Genomic DNA, 22,477 nt, shown 5'->3' on the forward strand with positions numbered 1-22,477 from the left:
TGCGTTTCTCATATACTAAGAAACTCTGGTTAAAAGTCCTCTTCTTTTGAGAATCCTGTGGCCTACGTCCTGAGGACAGTTGCATAAAGGAGATTCTAGTGTAATAATACATTCTTAAGAGAAGCAACTTAAAAACGTCCATGTTATCAAAAATCTAAACTTCTCTAATTTTGTTTTATTTTTTAATCTTAAATTAGGCCACAGTGTCTTGTTATGACAGGTGCTCCAAACTCACGCCCAGCTTTACTTCATCTTGTTCATGATTTCACAAAAAATGTTGGTTTGATGATCTGTAGTCATGTACATATGGTAAGTGTTTGTATTGTTTTTTTTTTTTTTATATTAAAACATTTTTTGCTCTGTGTATATAATTTGTAATTTGTGGGGCTTTCTAGGTATGAAACGATTTGACAAGATAAATCTGTTGAGTTTGTTCGGGGTTTTTTTTAAGTTAGTTATTTTCTTCAAAATATTATCGCCTCTATACTGTCTCAAAACTTCATTTTAGAAAAGATTTTAGAATTTTAAATCTTCGTTCTTTTTCTTATTTATTATGAGATTTTACCAAACTATATTCCTCTTATAGAATGGTTTGGCTAAGAAAAGTGGCTTCTTGATAACTAAGGAATCTAAATGATATACAGTGTGTGTATTTTCTTACTAATACTTCTCATACTGTTCTGAGAACCCTGGGAACATTTACTACCCAAAGAAAAAAGAGGTTCGAGGAGGTAGATGAATGGTGATAAATATCTAGCATCTAGTACATAAGAAGAGCAGAGTAAATGCTGAATTTCCAAGTTTGAACACTGTTAATTGCCTGTTCATTTGTGTTTTAACCATGAGTACTAACATTACTAAAAATAGTGGTAAGCGTCTGCCTTCGGCTCAGGTCATGATCTCGGGGTCCTGGGATCGAGCCCCGCATCGGGCTCCCTGCTCCTTAGGAAGCCTGCTTCTCCCTCTCCCGCTCCCCCTGCTTGTGTTCCCTCTCTCGCTGTATCTCTCTTTGTCAAATAAATAAATAAAATCTTTAAAGAAAAGTAGTGGTAAACATTTCACCCAAAAGTAGTTTTCTATTTTTGGCATCTTGGCTATTGAAAAGAATTCCTAGATGATGGGTCACCTGTTTTGCATGAGAAATTGGAGTATTTGTCAGATTAGCTTTTGTCCCAAACTGTTTTGTTCATCTCATTAGAAATGTGAGTTGGATGCTCCATGTCTCAGCTCCTGCTAGAGTTGATCTCCCGCTTGTATAGTCACAAAGTCGAAGTCGCGTCTGGCCAAGAACATGGACACACTGGCCCCGGGTCCCCCATAGGACTGGTAGAGTTTTTCAGTTTGTTTGCAAGTTGATCAGTTCAGGTTGGGGTTTTGACCGCAGGAAATTACAAATGGGGCAATTTTCCTACCAGGAAAAACAAACTGTATTTGTCCTTTACTTTTTCACAAACAATTAAGGCGTACTTTTAAACCTACTTTTAGATTTTTGCTTTATATACATTTGCATATAACACATTTTATGTGTTGCTTGCAAGGATCAAAATAGAATTGCAAGTTGAAAATCTCATTTCCTTAATTCTGTTCTTCATCATTTAACAGAAGTATGAAGAAAAAAATGCATTTATATTTTACAGCAAACTTGCATTTTCAGTGATATTTTCAGGTTCCTGAGAATTAATAACTCAGACATTGGGGACAAATGAAAAATAAGCTGGGAAGCTTTTTGTAGAAAAACAGAAGGCTCTTATTTTTCTCCATGTGATCTCTTCTCCATTTTCAATAAATTCTAATTTCGCTCATTTACTTAGTGTAATGAAAACTTCCTATTTATATTTCAGTATGTATTTCTTCATCTTCTTTTCTCCCTTTTCTGCTGCCTCCTGTGCCTTAAGTGTTCCATCAACCCTATCTTGTCATAATCTACAGAAAGAATTCATTGACATGAAAATGAAGTGTTGTTGTCCTACTTCTTTCCCATCCCCAAGGTTTAGGCACCTTGTTTAAGCTAGTGTAATGGTGATTTTCTTAAGCGTGGACTGCATTATCTTTCAGTTAAAGGCATTATTAATATTCTTCTCCAAAGGGGCCTCGAAGACAAGCCATGAAAGAGATATCCATTGATCAAGCCAGGTATCAGCGGTGGCTTATCAAAAACAAGATGAAGGCTTTTTATGCTCCAGTACATGCAGATGATTTGAGAGAAGGTGCACAGTATTTGATGCAGGTAAATACGTTACACCTTTCAAATAACAAAATTTGAGTTTTGTGTAAGCTTTAAAACCTTTTGCCTTCTAGGTGTCATTCTTCATATTAATAAAAATGGTATGTCTTTTCAAATATCTTTATTACTACTAAGATTTGTGTAACCTGAGCGCTTAAGGGACTATCGAGATAATGTGCTGTTGGCTGACAGGGGAAAACCTGTCTGGAAATTACCTTAGCCTGTTTCCCTAAGGTATTTCCCCCTCATTTTCTGCTGCTATACCTCACTGGGTTTTTTTTGTTTTTTGTTTTTTAAGTGCTAAGTAATGGCAGTCCTTACGTAATTTTTTTAAAATTATAGTTCCTTACTGTATTTTTCACTATTTATTTACTAAACCTAGACTTCACTTTCAGTTTTGTGTATGACACAGTAGTTCCATGGGATTTGGAATTAGTCCTGGATTTAAATGCTAGCCCTGCCACGTCCTTATTATGAATTTTTGCTGAGCAAGTTACTCAACTTCTCTGAAACTTAATTTCCTCAGTCAGCCCTAAAGGTTGTGGGAAGAAATAAATGGACTGAGACAGTATTTGCCATCCTATTTTTTTTTTTTAAGATTTTATTTATTTATTTGACAGAGAGACAGCGAGAGAGGGAACAAAGCAGGGGGAGTGGGAGAGGGAGAAGCAGGCCTCCCGCAGGGCAGGAAGCCCAATGTGGGGCTCGATCCCAGGACCCTGAGATCATGACCTGAGCCGAAGGCAGACACTTAACGACTGAGCCACCCGGGCGCCCCTTGCCATCCTATTTTTGTAGGAACCCCTTTCTTCAAAGGAAAGCTTCACTAGAAGGCCATTCACTGTGCTAATTGTAGAGTTGCTTTGTTAAAGCAGAGGTGGGAGGCTCAGAGTGCTGTCATCTGTGCCCCTTCCGTTTGAATGTTTCATGTTTCCCACACTTGACAAGCACGAGGGTAAGAATATCTTAGGTGATCCTCAGGAATAATAAGGGATGGAAGTGGGCTTTCTTTGGCAGATATAAAGCCTTATCATAAACTACCATAATTAAGACATAGTGGTATTGAAGTAGTGATAATTAGATTAATGAAACAAAACAGGAGAAAAAGAGCCACTCATATAGGAAATTTAATACATGACTGAGGTAGCATTAAATCCAGGATGGTCTGGGACAATTATCTGTGTAAAAAAAAAAAATGTAACAGATCCTTACAAAGACTACACAAAAACTATTTCCAGATGGATTAAGGAATATGAAAGGCAAATTTTTAAGCTACTAGAAGAAGATACAGAATACTTTTATGACTTGGACTAGGGAAGGATATTTTAAAATGAGACAGAGAAAGTTGAACTATGAAGAAGAGATAAGTTATTCTTTAGTTAAAATTTAGAACTTTGTGCTTCTTAAAACAAAACAAAACAAAACACCATGAAAACAAAAAAGGAAGCCAGGGCCAGAGAGACAACATGTTACTAGCAAATGAATATGGCCCAGAATATGTAAAGAAATAGTGTCAATCAGTAAGAGGGGTAAAAAAAGGGACAAAAATAGAGGAAAAGAAGAGGAGACATAAATGGCAGAAGTAAAAATCAAAACCACAATGCACGTGTACTGCATGCTCCCTAGACTGACCCGACTTTGGTCTGCCACTTCCAAGTGCTGGGAGCAGTGAGAGCACTGGGCATGTCTGCCCTGCTGTCATAACCTAGATGGATCAACCATTTTGGTCAGCAGCCTGGCAGTGTGGCTGCAGCTTTGAAACTGTGCGCATCCTAGGATAGGCCGTTCTTACGTGTGTACCTTGGAGAAAGCTTTACATGCGTAAAGAAGGTTGTCTGAAACTGCGGAGCAGCACTGTTTGTAGTAGTGACAAAGAACTGGAAGGAACTTCAACAACCATCAGTCACAGTGTTAAAGATCATGGTATAATCATGCAGTGGAATTCCACATAGCAACAGGGATAAACCTCAAAAACAAAAAGCCTTGAGGAGAACAGCCAGCTAAAAGACAGGAACGATATGGAGATGCTATAAAATTTAAATCTATATAAATTAAAAATGTATACGTATGTATGCCTAAATAAGGGAATACATAGTAAAAATACAAAGGGGGCATGAGAAGGAAACATAGGGTGTTTGAAGTGTGTTTGTCATGTTTATTGTCTTTAGGTAGTGGGTGCGTGATTGATTATTCACTTTTCTACGCAAAATTTTTATTTTTTCAAGTAAAATCCTACCTCTGGTCATAAGGTTGTTTCTAGTGGGTAAATCTTAACTTGCTTTTGTACAATTTATAGGAACATTTCTATTAACATTTCTTTACTATGTATTTAATAAATGTTATGTTGGAAATGAAGGAAATTACTTCCTTAGAGCAGTGATTCCTAAACTTGGGCGTGCATCAGAATCACCTGATGGACTTGTTAGAACAGACCGCTGGGCCCCACCTTTGGAATGATTTAGTAGGTCTGCAATGAGTCCTGAGAGTTTGCCGTTCTGTAACTTGACAGGTGCTCCTCATACAGTCCAGGTCCTACATTTCGAGGACCTCTGTCTTTAAGGGTTTCTGTAGTTAAAATGACACTGCTGATGAGAGCTAGGGTCCTTTATCCCCATCACTCTCCTCCAGCTAACATGCTCAACCCAGTGGGTCTTTCAGCAGTAGGGGGCAAAGGTGGGATGCATCCAACAGTGGTATTCTGAGACTGTCCTATAAACCTGGCATGTACAAGCACTTGACAGAGATGCCCAAGAGGTCGACTTTACTCTAGTGGCAGAGCTATCTGTGTAAAATAAACTTACAAATAGAATTAATCACTGACATCTTGGTGTAAATTGTCATTGGCAGTATTTCTCTTTCCTTCGTATCTTCTGGAAATCTGTTACATAAAACGGCGAATGCCTCTGTGTTTGTTAGAGGTTTATAATCTTTGTCAAAATAGTTTTTTGTACGTTGATTTGTTTCTTCAGTGACTTATGTTATAATCCTGGAGATGCTGTTTTTAGATGGTTTTCATGGGCTTTACTATACCTTCCTCTCTAACTTTTCATTTCTGTGTCCCTCATTTACCTAGTTACTAATGATAAGCATTTACTTATCTTTAAATTAGCATTTAAGTATCCACCTTCCACATTAAAACTTGAGATTCACTTTTTTAACAAGAGGCAGTCTTACCAGCAGCTTGCGTATTAAGGAGCCCTTTGGCAGCGACACATTAGCACTGCTGCTGACTCTGGTATGTACTGGATTTTTCATTTCTTTTTCTTTTTCTTTCTTTTTTTTTTATTTCTGTTTTTAATGGCAGGAGCCACTAAACTGTCAATCCAATTTTAAACCTTCATTTCAAAGAGCAAAAACCTATTGTTCTTACTTAAAAATCAGATTACAGAATATGAATGCCCTTTAAATCAAGTGGATCTCATTCAGAGTCTCATTAAAGACATAACTCTACCTATTTCCGGGACAAAAATAGCCTAGAGGTATACTCTGTAATATATGCTGATTGTTTCTGGCACCTTCCCCTTCATCAGCCACATTTTGAGGTAAACAGTAATTTCTTTTAAATTATTTTAAAATAAGTAGACCAAAATAATTTCACATTGCCAATAAGAATATTTGAAATAGGGGCGCCTGGGTGGCTCAGTCGTTAAGCGTCTGCCTTCGGCTCAGGTCATGGTCCCAGGGTCCTGGGATCGAGCCCTGCATCGGGCTCCTTACTCAGCTGGGAGTCACCTTCTCCCTCTGTGCTCTATCCCTCCCTCAAAAAAAAAAATGGTTATGATAATGTCCAGAAAAATATTATAACAAACTAAACACATTTCTCCTCAGCAAGTTCTAGTGGAAGATACACAGAAAACATTGCTGAAGAGTCAAAGAAACAAATAACACAGTAATGTTTGAAACTAGAGATGAACTTCAAAGGACTGCATTCTGCCTAATTGGTTTCATTTATGGAATTCCATGAAAAACTGATTTTTTATGAACCAATAAAGAAATCTGTTCCAGAGAAAACGTATTTTCAGGAATAAATTATTCTTTAAAACACATGATGTTTTATGGAAACTGAAAACATTACTTCTGACTGAATAGCTACTTTGATTAGAATTTACAAAGGATTTAGGGATGAGTGATACATTTGAAATTTTTTGCTCAGTCATTCAAGGGAAAGTGATTGAAATAATGAAGTTGAAATGAGCACAGAGTGCCACAGGATGTTATTGTTAATTTTATAAAAATAAAACATTTTAATTATAATAAGATTGTGACAAAAGTTTGTGATGAAAAAGAAAATAAAAAGAATAATAATGACATTATTTTGTGCCATCAAAAAGTTACTGGTTATCTTGTGGCTTAGTTCTTTAAAAAAAAGCTCTAAAACTTAAAGATGTTTCTTGCTTTTCTTTTACCAGACAAACCAACAAAAACAAAACTGTGTGGTTAGTGGCTATCTTGGTACCTAACGGATAGTTGTAAAAAACAGTCATGATTATTTTTTTATCTGTGGGTGGTTTTTAATATTGAGTGGGAAAAGAGTCTTATTTTTTGGAAGAAACTTGTGCAGGGAGCGAATGTTTTGAGAATGAATTTAAGTTTTATGTGGTTAAGAATATTTCTAATTATCCCAGGTCCTTAGGACAGTGTCTGACCCATGGTCAGCACTTAATATATACTGGAATTAATTTAATCTTTGCAAAACATGATTTAAGTATGTCATGTTTAAAAACTTGAGTGTGGGGGTGCCTGGCTGAGTCAGCTGGTAGAACATGTGGCTCTTGATCTCTGGTTCATGAATTTGAGCCCCACATTGGAAGTAGAGTTGCCTTAAAAAATAAAAAAAAAAAAGTAAATGTGACCTCACCTCATGCACAAAAATTGACTCAAAATAGATCAGCGATATAGGAGCTAAAACCATAAAACTCTTAGAAGAAAATGTAGAGGTAATTTTTCATGACCTTGGATTTGGCAGTGTATTTTTAGATATGACACCAGAAGCATAAGCAACAAAAGAAAAAAGTAGATAAATTGGACATCATCAAAATTAAAAATTTTCATGCATCAAAGGACATTATCAAGAAAGTGAAAGAGACAGAATGGAAGAAAATACTTGTAAATCATACATCTGATGAAGTTTAATATCCAGAATATATGAACTCCTAAAACAGGAAGAAAAAGACCAACAACCCAGTTAAACATCCGCTAAGGATGTGAGTGAACGTTTCTCCAAGGAAGATCTAAAGATAGCCAATAAGCTCATGAAGAGATGCTCAGTATCCTTAGTCATTAGGGAAATGCATATCAAAATCACAATGAGATAACATTACACTCCCAGGATATCTGTAATTTAAAACACCCCTCCTTGCCCCCCCCCCCAAGAAATCACAGGTGTTGCCAAGGATGTGGAGAAATTGAAATGTGTGCCTTGCTGGTGGGCTCACAGCATGCTGTAGCTGCTGCGGGAAACAGGTCAGTGGTTCCTCAGCACCGCGTGGAATCTGCATATGACCAGCAATTCTACTCCTTGACATACACTCAAAGAAATTGGAGCAGGGGGCCAAAGAGATTGTTATTTTTTATGCCAGTGTTGACAGCATTTCTCACAGTAGCCAAAAGGTGGAAACAATGTGAGCGTCCATCAGCAGATGACTGGATAAACAAAATGTGCTACTCACAAACAGTGGCCTATCATTCAGCCACAGAAAAGAATGTAGTTCTGATAGATACTGTCACGTGGATGAACCTGGAAGACATGGTGCTAAGTAAACCAGTCACAAGGGACAAACACTGTATGATTGCACTCACATGAAACATTGAGGATAAGCAAATTCAAGTGACAGAAGTATATAAGATGTTACCAGGACCTGGAGGGAGGCAAGAAATAGGTAATTACTTCTTTTACGGTTAGAGGATTTTTGTTTGGGGCTCTGAGAGGGCTTTGCAAATAGATACTGGAGTTCAAAAATCAGTGTGTTTTACTGTCTTACAAAAGAGATTCATGGGGTTAGGGGATATGTTAAGCATATTGAATTGCAACTCTTGATGAAGTTGCACAAAAAATATTTTGATGGAAGAGTTGAGGAAGAAAATTAGCTACTTCTCAGGAGAAAGTCGGGCATGATTGGTAGAAAGAAGTCAAAATTTAGTGTTGATGTGATTCAGAACTGCAACCAATAATGCTTGTCTTCTATTGGGACTTTTGCTTCTCTGGGTGTTAATGGCTATTGAAATAGCCACCTAAGAATACCACTGTATCATTATGATTTTTATGAAAGATTAGATATATTCTATTATCTTTTTCTTACTAAAAATATAGAAATTTTGGCAAATCATACGAGTATGAAAATGTCCATTTAGAATTTTAAGGCATTTATCTTTAGTTTTTGTATATGGTTAATCATAAGTAATATGTGATCAATGTAATCTATATAGTTTATTAAGGGTGTACAGTTTAAAAATGTTTATAGCCTGTCCATTTGGAGGATTTGATCCTTTAAAAAATATTTTGCTGTATAATATATCTTTAAAGTTGTGTTTTTCCTGTATTTTAGGCTGCTGGTCTTGGGCGTATGAAGCCAAACACACTTGTCCTCGGATTTAAGAAAGATTGGTTGCAAGCAGATATGAGGGATGTGGATATGTACATAAACATATTTCAGTAAGTATCCTTTTAACACAGTAGTTGGCTCAGAAAATAAAAACTTGAACTGGTTTTTTGAAGCCTTCACTTGTTTGTAAAGGCTCTTTCTCATATTAGTCTCTTCTAGTAGAAGCATAAGAATGAAAAAGAATCAGATGGGGTTATCTGGTTTTCAGTTGATGAGCTATTATCAAAAATTTTTGATTGATCTTTCTGTGTCTCTTCATACATTCAAACATTCCACACACATATACAAATGAACACACATGTACATACTCTGGCTTCCCGTTTAAGTTAGGAAGCTTTCTCGTATCCTTATAGCTATTGCTGAGTGGATTTCCCCAGTGTTGTCAGACCTGTCGCCTTCTGTTACATCATTATAATATCTGGAGCTGAGAAAAGCATATCATCACTGATACCACCCTCAGAAGTTTCGGTTTAGAAACTTGGAAACTGATTTTGCAGTTAATTGTTTGATGTATGCATTAGCTCATCTACATTTCTTTTTTTTAGTGTGCTTACATGCTTTGCTTTTCTACCCTCTTGCGTGTAAGTTCTGAGTCTGCTATTCACTTCTTAGTGGTATTTCAAATGAATGCTATTTATCAGCATAGTTTTGTTTTACATGGTTTCAACTGCCTTTGTATGGATTGTCTAATGCATTCTTTTTATTTTTTTTGTTACTTTGTCTTTTTATTTCTCTTTCTGATTTTAGTCTGTTTATGTTACAGTTGATTTTTTATGAATCTGTTTAATCCACAAATGCTTAAGTTTTTTATTTTAATTCCAATATAGTTAACATACAGTGTTACATTAGTTTCAGGTGTACCATATAGTAATTCAACAATTCTCTACATCACTCATGCTCATCGTGATAAGGTACTCCTTCATCCCCATCACCTCTTTCTCCCATCCCCCTCACGACTCCCCTCTGGTAACCCTCTATTCTCAATAGCTAAGAGTCCATCATACCACCATTCTTTTTTTAAGTTATCTCTCCACCCAACGTGGGGCTCGAACCTACAGCCCGGAGATCAAGAGTCACATGCTCTACCCACTGAGCCAGCCAGGTGCCCCACATCACCATTCTTGATTGAAGAATAGTTTTTTCTTATTACAACTGCTGGTAAAACAGAACTGTTCATTCGTTCTTACAAAGTATTCCTTTATGTACGAACAATTGTCCTTTAAAGAAAAAAAAAAAAATTTGTGTTTGGCAAAGTAGCTCTTATGACCAGATTCAAATCTTATTTCTCTGAAGTTTGACCTGATTACCCTTAACTCACAAGAGTTATTTCCCTTACTGGAACTCTTGTTGGAACCATAATTACTTACCTGTATCACATAGGATAGTTTTGTTTTCATAGCTACCTTGAAATAACTTTGAAGGAGTAACCAGATGTCATACTTTCCTTTTTAAAACATCTCTTTATATTGATTAGTAAAGTATACAATGAATAAGTTTTCCCAAGTAATTCTTAAATAAGTAAAATTAAGGCTCTGCTGGTTCTTCAGGTGCTGCAACTGCTTTTTGGCTTTGGAGTTATTACTTTTTTGTAAGCATGATTTCGTCCTGCTTTTCTAATCTGACCTGTGTACTTTGTATATATGAGGATTTGGAAAGGAAGGACAGTGTAAAAAAGATTAAGTCATGTGGGCCATCCTCCATGGGCTGTGCTTTTTCTTTCTCAAGATGAAAGACCAGTGATATGGAATAATTACCACAGAAAATAGAAAAAGTGACATTTTTATAAATAATTTTTACACTGTTGTAGTTGCTCATAGGGAAACACTTGAAGAAAGGGGTCTTTCTGACTCTGACCTTGTAGGAACTGACGTGCATGTTTGAGAGTCAAGTGTTACTCTCAGTATTATACAGCAGGCAGCAATTAAACGATAGGTTAAATAATGCTCTCGGGTTTCCAGGGCCGTGGAGATTGATGGCAGTTTTAAAACAATGATATTGCTTATTCTTTTATCTCGTAACACTTTAGTTTTGGTTGTGATTATAAATATTTTGAACAATTGAGGTTTACTTTATTTACTGTGCCTAGTGATAGCATGGAAGGTCTGAAACTCCAAATCAGTTTTTATAGCTTAGAGAAATTAAATAGCTTATAGAAATCCCTATAGTTGATAGCAAAAACATTTACCAATTTTAATCCAAAGTAAACTCAGGAATCTATATTCCCTGGCTTTTCTTGAATCAAATCGATTTTAATTCACTTGTGATTTATTAACTATTTTTTAAATACTTGTAGTTATTCCTCGCTAGTATTAGGTCTTTCAATATACAGCTGAGGTAGGTTAATATGTCCATTAATTTCTTTTTCCAATGAACCTCTTTAGACCTTAGTTAATTCATTATAGGAATGAGGCCAAAACTGTCTCCCCATGATTTAAAAAAGACAAAACACCAATAAAAGACCTGTTACAATGATACATGTTTTTGTGTGTGTCAATAGGAACCAAAATTTGATTTTTTTTTCAGCTTTTAGCCTTTTCTTTTTGTTATATATAACTATAGATTATCACTTTTTTGTATATAATGAATATTCGTGGCTAGAACAAGGAAAAATAATAATGAAAGATAGAAGTTAAGCCTGTTGCACTCTGGGGAACAACCTGAAGTTTAGGAATTTGTAATTCTTGCAGTAGATTTGAGAAGATCTTGGATCTACATGATTCATGGTCTCAACAAAGTTTCCAGCATTGAAGTGTGGTTTTAGAGTTGTCTTTGAGGTTTTAATGTATTTTGTGTGTGTTATAGGATGTCCCATGTGTGTTTAAAAAACTTGAAAGGATATATGAATAATAACTGCAAATGCGTATAAAATCTTTGGACTACTTATTAAACCGTTTCTGTAAAAATGTAAGAATTGCTTTAAAATACACTGGCAGGCACCTGGGTGGCTCAGTTGGTTAAGCGACTGCCTTCGGCTCAGGTCATGATCCTGGAGTCCCGGGATCGAGTCCCGCATCGGGCTCCCTGCTCGGCGGGGAGTCTGCTTCTCCCTCTGACCCTCCTCCCTCTCATGCTCTCTGTCTCTCATTTGCTCTCTCTCAAATAAATAAATAAAATCTTAAAAAAAAAAAAATACACCGACTCCTTTCAGAAGTGATCCCTTTATACTGTCCAACCTGTTCACATTCCCAGTAGAATGTCTTTTCTTTGTCTTCATGTATTTATCTTGACTTTAAGGGTACAAGCCTAAATAAAGTATGGTGGGAAACTGGCATTATTTTTCTATAATTTTAGTTTGTTTCTGAAAGGATGTGATATGAGTACAGACACTGTTTTTAAACGGCTAGTGTAGGTAGAGTATCAATACTATAAAGATCTACATTTAGGAGGTTTTAATTTAAGAGTATTACAGAAAAAAGGTAAGGGAATGATACAGGATTTGAAACCGACATCAGATAGGCCTCACTGTATTTTTAAAAGCATATTTTAAGAATCAGACATGTAAAGCTGAAAGAGAAATCATCTCTTATGCCTTCATTTTATAGAGGAAGACACAAAAGTTTTTGTGATTTTTTTTTACTTTTTTCCCCCTCTTATAGTGACGCCTTTGACATACAATATGGAGTAGTGGTTATCCGCCTAAAAGAGGGTCTGGATATATCTCATCTTCAAGGACAAGGTAAATCTTGCTTGAATAAGTTTTTTACTTTAAAAATAGAAGTGACTTTATTAGAAAATTATATGTCATTCTCACATATTCTTCAGTAACTTTAACATTCACCATCAGTCAGTCCTGTCCTTACTGTGTGGCACATGAAGATCAGATCTATTTGGCTCCACCAGTTTGTACCAACCTGGATGATGGCTGGTGATTACTAACGGAGAGAATAAAATTCAGTCTAAATCATCTAAAGCTTAAGAGAAACAAGCATTAGTTTTGGTTTTAGATTGGCCAAATTTGTAAAAACACATGATAAATAAAATGTTAATGACTGCTAAATCATCAGACATTTTCATGTTCACGAAGGTCATGCTTTTTTACACAGAGTTGTACTAATAATGAAAAACTAAACTTGGGGAACCTGGGTGGCTCAGTTGGTTAAGCGACTGCCTTCGGCTCAGGTCATGATCCTGGAGTCCCTGGATCGAGTCCCGCATCGGGCTCCCAGTTCGGCAGGGAGCCTGCTTCTCCCTCTGACCCTCCCCCCTCATGTACTCTCTCTCTCTCATTCTCGCTCTCTCAAATAAATAAATAAATCTTTAAAAAAAAAAAAAAAACAAAAACTAGGTGATAGCATTTACTCTGTCTAGAGATAAGACCTTATGAATTATGAATCATTTTTTTAACTTTTTCATTTTGAAATAATTATAGATTCATAAGATGTTAGAAATAGTAGACAGGTCCTATGTACCCTTCATCCATTTCTCCCAATGGTAACATCTTGCATATCTATCGTTGTATGTCATAACCAGGAAATTGACATCGGGACAATTTACCTACCTTATTCAGATTTCAGTAGTTTTACTTACACTTGTGTGTGCATGTGTGCATGAACATGTGTATAGTTCTCTGCCATGTAACACATGTGGTTGATTCATGTAACCACCACATTTAAGATACAGAACTGTTCGATCACCACAAAGATCTCCCTTGTGCTACCCCTTTAAGCCCCCAGAGGCTTTGTCTTTCCCCCGTCATTAATCCCTGACACTAATCTCTTCTCCAACTATGTAATTTTTAAAGCATTTAAAAAAAAAATGTTTTTAGATGAAGCTTAAAATCTAATTAAGGTGTACTGTTTACTTTTGCCCACCTTAATAAAAACTGGAAAATTCCATACCCTCTAATGATTTTCTAGTAGTTTAACAAATATTATAAGCTGAAGAAAATTGCATACCTAATATTTTACCCTTATCAATTAATTAACTAAATCATCAAAAATAGCTAAGCCTAAATAGCTGAGAGGCACATCATGAACTTTTGTCATCTGTTTATGTATTTAAACAGTTGTAATCCTCCCCCTCCTCCCACCATTTTAAGGGTATTGTGCAGTTTTGAAAGGAACGCTTTGAAGTCTTTATCCATGTAACACAAAAGTATGGCTTGCTGAAAATGCATTTTCTTCCTCTGGAGTAGGCCTTGCAAAACACTGTTTCAGTTCTCTCTTGCACTGCCAGTGACTGAGGTTTAGGGTACCTCTTAAGACTGCATAATTAGTAGTGTTCCCTTTCACTCTCAAAAGTATCACAGTTTGACTAATAAATTATATATATAGTTCTGTAATTTACTGAGATTTGAATGTGACCGGAACTTTAAGAAAGTATTTTTATCTGTTTATAATCATTATGACAACTGTTTTGGAGGTCTTATTATTCATCATCAGGATTTGGAGACAGGAATTTGGTTCAGCACAGGATTAAGAGCAGAGGCTTTGGAGTAAGATCTCCTTTGAAAATCCCACCTTTTTCTCTTAGTACAGTAGTCGTTCAGCCTGGGCGTATCTGTCAACTTCCAAGCCTCTGTTTCCTCATCTCTTCAGACATGATCATGGGCACCTGGCTGGCTCAGTCAGAAGAGCGTGCAACTCTTGATAGTGTGGTCATGAGTTCGAGCCCTACATTGGGTGTAGAGATTACTTAAATAAAACTTAAAAAAAAAAAAAAAAAATTATACTGACTTCATAAGGGTTGTTGTAAAGACACAGCTTGTGAAGTTCTTAGCATAGTGTTGGTACTTCTTGTAATGTTGTTTCTCTTGATCTTTCTCATGTACACACAAATCAGCGATGAGGATTATGTGTGGATGGTCCGTTTTCATATCTGTTTGTCTTTGCGATGCATGTTTTCATGGTGGAAGTTAACTGTTTACTAACTCCTTCCCAAAAGATAGAAAATGGGAAAAGTACTTTAAAAATGAAGAAATGGGGGCACCTGGGTGGCTCAGTCGGTTAAGTATCTGCCTTCGGCTCGGGTTGTGATCACAGGGTTCTGGGATTGAGCCCCGCATCGGGCTCCCCGCTCAGCAGGGAGCCTGCTTCTCCCACTCCCTCTGCAACTTCCCCTACTTGTGTGCTCTCTCTGTCAGAAAAATAAATAAAATCTTTTAAAAAAATAAAAATAAAATAAAAATGAAGAAATGGTGGTTTTACCATGAGCTTAATCCTCTGGCTTCAGCTCTCTAGTCCGGAGTATAATTTTTCAGTGTTGTTTGTCACCTTACATGTATGTGAACATTTCTCACATTTTACAGCTCTTACATGTGTAAATGACTTTGAGAGTAGAGTTCATTCACATTTCATACATCATTCTTTTGTCTACCACATTCGTAAGTTCCTTGAATCTCACTCATTACAAATTCCCCAGCACCTGATTCAAATGTCTGATGCTTAGCTATGCCTCAAGATATTTGAGTGAATAGTCCTTTCAAAACAGATGATCACATATATTCACATAAGAAATCATTTTTTGTAAGCTTAACTATTTCATAATAAACTTTGTTGTGAATTATCATTTAATTAATTTTTTTTTTTAAAGATTTTATTTATTTGAGAGAATGAGAGAGAGAGAGCACGAGAGGGGGAAGGGTTAGAGGGAGAAGCAGACCCCCCCGCCGAGCAGGGAGCCCGATGTGGGACTCGATCCCGGGACTCCAGGATCATGACCTGAGCCGAAGGCAGTCGCTCAACCGACTGAGCCACCCAGGCGCCCTCATTTAATTAATATTATACCATGTTGTTTTCATGAATGGTTAAAACAAGATTTTAGATAACATCTTGATTACTTTTCATGTCCATAGAAGAATTATTGTCATCACAAGAGAAATCTCCTGGTGTCAAGGATGTGGTACTAAGTATGGAGTATAGTAAAAAATCGGATTTAGATACTTCAAAACCATCTGATGAGAAAGCTGTTACACACAAAGGTAATTTTTATTCAGACAAGAGATGTTATTCATGGTAATGTTTAATTTTGGGAGAAATGAGTTTTATTATATAACATGTCTTAATAAGTAGCCCCTTCTCTAATTAGTACTGCTCATTTCTAGTTGATAAGGTAAAATGGATGGCTGCAAAGTGACTAGCTATTTTTCAGGTATTAAAGTAGGTTGTAGAACAGAAAACATGCCAATTAATTACACTCTCATATGTTCTTGTATGTTTTATTTATTCTTTGAACAATTTTGCTTGAAGCATAGGTTAAATCTGAACTTGGAAGGAAATGTGGTAATTTGAGAGTAATGTAGTAGAGCATAAGATAACCCTGAAAGGAATGAAATTGATAAAAATAATCTACCTAATTTTTCTATAAATCAAGATATTTAAATACCGGGGATTTTATTTATGTGCTAAGAAATTCAGAATATTTTTTTACATCTACTGCACCTGGAGTTGTTGAGGTAAAGCCATGTAATAAAAAATCAAATGCATTTTTATTCCACATTCTAGTCTCTTGAAGGAATGAGATGTTGGCATATGGTTACTGAACTGTTAGTTCAGTAATTGCAGACACATTGCCCCTGGTTTTAAGCCACACACGGGTTTCTAAATCTCATGAGGTTTTCAGATAATTTCATCCATCTACCTATGTCATGTTTATGAGACGGAAAGAGGGATGACTTCCAAATCTTACTCTCCCACCCTCACTCTCCTACCTCTGATCAGCCCAGTATCTCCATCTGTCCTAGCCCCAGCCGGCACGCAACAGGAAAAATCTGCACTGTAAATCATCAAACCGTATCATACTTATTTGATTCCTGTCAAAGAATTACCATCCTTTTTCTGAAATTGATTACCTTGGACAAATCCTGTCTCTTTGAAATTGATCTTTTCCAGATTATGCAGAAGCATTGCTGTTGCTTTTTATTGCTTTCCTTTCTTACCTTGTATGCTTAGAGTAGTGGTAGTTGAGGCTTTAGTTGATACCCATTTCCCCTTTAAGTTCTTTGCTGTATCAATTATAATTTTTTTTCCTGTTTCATCTCAAAACTCTATAAAAGATTTGATAACTGTTCTTACATTCCTGCATTTATTTTTAGTTTATGGTATACATGCTTTCATTTCCTCCTACTTTTTATTTTCACTGCCATTTTCTTTTTCCTAAAACAAATCCTTTCTTTACAGAATCTGTTAGGAATTGATAGGTAAAAGTAGGATGGGAAAGGAAGAAGTAGTTAGTAATCATCAGGCATCTACTCTGTGCCTCCCACATTGCAGTGGGCATTATCCATACGTTAGCTCATGACTGCATGTCACAGTCTTGTGGAGTCATTGTTTTTACAGAGTGGGAAACTACTTGCCTTTTTATTATAAAAATGTAAATACCTTTAATACTTTTAAATACCTTGGTGTAAGTCATTTTTAAGTGTCAGGATTTCCTTGACATTTTTTGAGCTCTTTGAAAGGAATACACAGGTGTGCCCATATGTTTTTATTATCATCAAAGACAGTATCAAATACCTACTTTATAAGAACAATAATATTTAATCCTATAAAAATCAAATGTGATCATTGAAATGTTTCTTGTTCCATCACAGGCATAAGAAATTAGTGTTCAAAAACAGTATTCATTTTATTTTGTGTTTATTTTCTCTCTAGCCAGTTACTTTCAAAATTAGCATAGAAACCATAGAAAAGTTTATATAATTTGAAAAGTCTTCAGAATATTATAAACTTTCCTGTGTAATTATTACATAAGCCTAGATGTTCGGTATGTCTGTCTCGGTTATTGGGGCACACAGAATGCTTACTTTGTGCTGGGCACCGAGATGGGTGCTTTCATGCTTGCAGCATAATGATCTGAAGAGGTAGGTATCCTTCATCCTTCTTCCTAACAAGGAAGGTGAGGAGTTAACTAGCTCAAGCTCACACAGTCAGAAAAAGAGTTAAAGGCAATAATACTGGAATCCTGAGAGCCACTGACTCAAGAGCAGTGAACTCTTTCCTGTCCAGGTCGGGAGTTCTATATGCCTCACACAACTAGAAGAAGCTTATATGAAGAAAAAAACGGAGATTAGGAAGACTGTTAACTCCAAGAAAATACTTACAGATACTGAAATACAGATGGTCCAGTACATGCATACACATATATGTACATGCATAAACACATATATGCTTATATTTTATACACACACACACATATATAAATCTATGTAGGCCTATATAACCTGGTATTTTATATGAACCAAAAGACTGTCTCTGATCAAATTCCTTATTATTTCAAGTGAATAATTTTTAAAAATACCAGATATCCATTATATGTTTCTAAAATTACTTTTCAGTCATTTGCACCACGATGCAGTGGCACTGATTAAAATTTATGTATTATCTGCAATGTCAGTTTTTAATGTCCTATTTCTATTCTATAAGCCATTGGTCAGAATCTCTTCAACTGATTTCAAGTATGAAAGTTTAAAAGTTTAAAAATCCTGCTGAAGTTTTTATCAGTTTTATAGGAATAAAATTTAGGGGTGAGTGTTAATCAGTGGCCCTCTTGGAGAGGGTCTAAAAATATGTTTGCTTTTAAAAATCCTCAACACTCAGTGTAGAAAATATCTATCTCCAGTCTTGATTATTTTTCACAGACTGTCTCTTCATACTGTGTTTTGTTTATAAATGTGCTCTATTTACATTTTCATTATTTAATTAATATAAAAGCAATTAACTTATATTTTGTGTTTTTTAAACATAATCTAGATGAGGAAGAGGATGGCAAGACTCCAACTCAACCACTGTTGAAAAAAGGCAGGCATTTTTCATCATTTTATTTTAATCCCCTTTTTCATACTGTTAACTCTTTAACTCCAGCTCTGCTATTTTATTTTTTTTTACCTGAGTTTTTATTTCCATGGCGAGGTGATGTTACAGTTATTTATTGAATGCAGATTAGAAAAAAAATCATCTTTAGTTTACCTAAAAAAATTAAGTCATCCCAGGGAAAGGTGGTATATCAAAGACAATTATTTTAAATCATTATAGCATTTCTGAAATACTCCAACCCTGAATGTCAGTATTACTTTTTTTTAATTTAAACTGCATGGTTCAGATGATAAGCAGAGACACTGAAATGGGTCTTTGCCAGTGTCACTCGCATTCTTTACCATCAGTTGTTCCCAGCCAAGCCCTTAATTTTGATACTAATATATTTTTCATTTCAAAAATTACAATATTTCTCACAGCCCTGCTGCGTTTGGGAGATACACAGTCATGTCCCCGTGCATGACTTTTATGAGAAGGAGATAGAGGTGAGAGTTACGGAGCAGTGTGGTTTGGCAGCCATATTATGTCATCATGCAAAATCATTCGTTATGTTTGCGTGCATCATGGCAGCATGAGAAGTGAATGACACATCCTGCAGAAGTGATCAGGTTTCCTCCTGTGGATTCCTGCTTTTAAAAATTTAGTGTAGGAGTCTCATAGTAGTCATTTGCTTGCTCATAGAGTCCGTGCTGATTTTTTTTTTTTTTTAATTTTTTTAATTCCTGGGAATATAAACAGGAACTCCCTTGGTATTTCGTTCTTGAGACCTGCAGCAGATGGTGCCCTTCCAAGGAGTTCCTACCATCTTTCTGTACTTCAAAGAAAGATGTATCATTATATGGCTTTTTCTTTGGGCATCGCATACTGAGGAGACAAGTTAGGTCAAGATGAGGGTGTCCTTCTTTAGCCTGGGAGGTTTCACTGTGATAATCATTAGATTGTATTCATTTGTCTTCCACTTCCTTCTGTCTTTTATATTATTAATAACAACATTATGTGTAAGAAATTTCTTTGATCTTTATATTATTGAGGAACCACATTACAAAAGAAATATGTTCATGGAATAGGCATGAACTTAATTTGTCCAGTTAGCCTAAAATGGCTTCTCAATAATTAAAATCTAGCAGTCAGTTACAGTTTTCTTGATTGGTATTTATGATTCTCTTTCATTCACAATGCTTCAAAGTATTAGAAATTATGCAAGATAATTTGGATGAGTTTAGCTCTTGTAAAGATATATTTATCTGTAACCATTTTTTTAAAGTACATTTAAATTTTAAACAACTGAAAGCTTATGATGGACTCCATATACAACTACCTGCATTTTAAGTACACAAAAGTTAGGAAACTATAGGAATGCAGCAAAAGGGACTTGAATATTTATCTCCCTTACATCTTACTTTTCTGCTTAATCCTTTAGAATGCAAAGGCCCTGCTGTGCCCTTAAATGTAGCTGACCAAAAGCTTCTTGAAGCTAGTACACAGTTTCAGAAAAAACAAGGAAAGAATACTATTGATGTCTGGTGGCTTTTTGATGATGGAGGTAAGGTTGTTAATATGCTTTTGAGCAATTTTACATAATAGTGAAGTTGTGGGAATAGTACTGAGAAATGGCAGGTATGCTTCACTCCTAGACAACATTCCCCAAAGCAACAGGATTGATTTCAGAATCAGGTGTCAGGCTTGTTACCTCTTCAGTGTCCTTCACTTTGGAAGTTGACTGGTTATTCCTTGTGCTCATGACCTTAACTTTTTTTTTTTTTTTTTTAATATGACCGACCATTTTTAGAATGTCACTAGATTTGAAGTACCATTTGATCTTTCATTATAACTGGTTCAAGTTATGTCATTTTGGTAGAAATCTCACAGAAGTGATGCCTTGCTCTTCTGTCTATATCTCATCAGGGGGCACATGATGTTGATTTGCCTCATCACTGGTGAAGTTAACTGTCCACTCAGTAAGGTGGTTTTCACTAGATCTTGAGAGTGAAAAGTGACCGTTTCCCCTTGTGTAGTTACACATATTAGGGGATGGGGAGGTACTTTGGGGTTATGTTAAATAGACCATTGTTACTGCAACCTTTACCACCCACCATCTTTAGCATCCGCTGATAGTTTCGCCTCTTGTTACTGTTGGTGTGGTATGTTTGTGGTTGTCAAATGGTGATTTTCCAATCCTGTTAATTCTTCCTCATTTATTAGTTGGCATTTTATTGTAAGGAAGAGCCTTCTCCTTATTTTTATCCTTGCTGATTCATCGATTCCCATTATATTCAGTAGGAGATGATTTGTCATTCTCATGATTTGTTTTGATGTTCACATTGTTCCCATATTTGCCCAGTGAGATCCTGTGGAGGGTAACTTGTATGTCATTTGTCATTTCCCAGTCGTTTTTTATTTTCTGATATAATGAGATGTTCTAGGCTCACTTTTGCGCTTTGCCTGCACCAGCCATTGAATCACCGTCTACCCAAGGAGCCCGGATTGCTTTTAGTGGAGAAGAGTATTTAGGAACAATGATCATGGCATTAAATAGGCTTGTTGCTGCTAGGGTGTCCCTGCGCCCCCAGGTCCTCTCAGTGGATGGGTCTCAGAAACATACATGTATGTGTTTGTACGTGTAGGTATAAATTGAAAACCAGTTCCAGTTCAACACTGCAGGCTTCAGTCCAGCTTCTCCCTTCTTGTATTTCTCATTTCAGTGAGAAACCTGGCCCCCATTTGGTTCAATGAATTCTCTCATTTCCTCATTGCTCCTGTATGTGACTGCTCTCCTAACTCTGCCGGGCCACTCTCCCCTCCTCACCGCCTTCCTCACATAGCCCGACTCCGTTGGGCTGTCCTCTTTGTTCAGGCCTACCTCATGGCTTTTTGACTGAATTATTAAGGAAGGACAGAAAGAAAAATTGTGTTGGACACTGAGTTGTAGTAAACATGTTTTTAGAGATTAAACTGAATGAAAAGTTCTTACTTGAGAAATCAGCATCTAGTAAATGATTTTTTATATTTTTATGATTTAGGTTTGACTTTATTGATACCTTATCTTCTGACTACCAAGAAAAAGTGGAAAGACTGTAAGATCAGAGTATTCATTGGTGGGAAAATAAATCGAATAGACCATGACCGGAGAGCGTAAGTCTATTTAAATTGAAGAGCATTTATCTTATTACAGTATCTATTTCTATTTCATTATTACACTATAGTACAGTATATATTTGATAGGATAAAACAGACAATCCAGAAAATGTCAGTCATGTTGCCCTGTTCTCTACTGAAGCTAAAAATTCTAGTTAAACGGATAAAACCGCATTCTCTTTAATTTAGTCTTCATGTTTAAGTTGTGGGTACTTAGTGTTACTGATACCTATTATTTTTTCCTATGTTGACATTTTAGAAAGTATTAAAAACTTGGAGCATTGGAATGTTAAGCGCCTTTTTAAAACAAAATCAGGGGATGTGCCCCCAAATTACACATTCATATGTGAGATACATTTTGTAGACTTGAAGACAACAGAAACACAGGATGCCATTTGTCACCCACTGTCTTATTTCCGCTGTGCTGTCACCATTCTAGTTCTGGTTCCAGCGCTTTGCTAAGTACCCTGTATCTTGTCTCTGACCTTTTCAGCATATATTGTACACACTGCTCCTGAGTTCACATTTGGAAACCAAAGCTCTGATCATATGATTCCTCTGCCCAAAGTACTTTTAATTTCCTCTCTGTTACATACCATAGAAAGTCTGTCGTGTTCCCCAACTCTGCCTTATACTTCATTTTACAATTCTGCATCTGCCCCAAATAAGCATGTGATTTCAGACTCATACTCCTTCCTACTTACAGTATAGTACAGTATATATTTGATATAGTACAGTGTATATTTGATATATTTCTCTACTAG

At 36.1% G+C, this 22,477-nt stretch overlaps 1 protein-coding gene across 2 annotated transcripts in view; it reads left to right on the forward strand.

The window, feature by feature from the left end:
• Positions 1 to 22,477, forward strand: part of SLC12A2 (solute carrier family 12 member 2) — a 109,472-nt gene that overhangs the window by 79,456 nt on the left and 7,539 nt on the right. The window contains exons 16-23 of one of the 2 annotated variants that reach the window (XM_035014039.1): positions 198 to 309; positions 2,087 to 2,227; positions 8,770 to 8,876; positions 12,423 to 12,502; positions 15,620 to 15,745; positions 18,516 to 18,563; positions 19,999 to 20,121; positions 21,599 to 21,710. In XM_035014039.1, coding sequence (XP_034869930.1) covers positions 198 to 309; positions 2,087 to 2,227; positions 8,770 to 8,876; positions 12,423 to 12,502; positions 15,620 to 15,745; positions 18,516 to 18,563; positions 19,999 to 20,121; positions 21,599 to 21,710 — 849 coding nt within the window. The remainder of the gene's footprint in view (positions 1 to 197; positions 310 to 2,086; positions 2,228 to 8,769; positions 8,877 to 12,422; positions 12,503 to 15,619; positions 15,746 to 18,515; positions 18,564 to 19,998; positions 20,122 to 21,598; positions 21,711 to 22,477) is intronic. The other variant, XM_035014040.1, reaches the window with a different exon arrangement.

This window comes from Mirounga leonina, unplaced genomic scaffold (genome assembly GCF_011800145.1).
Source record: "Mirounga leonina isolate KUSES-001 unplaced genomic scaffold, KU_Mleo_1.0 Mir_168, whole genome shotgun sequence".
Classification (NCBI taxonomy): Eukaryota; Metazoa; Chordata; class Mammalia; order Carnivora; family Phocidae; genus Mirounga; species Mirounga leonina.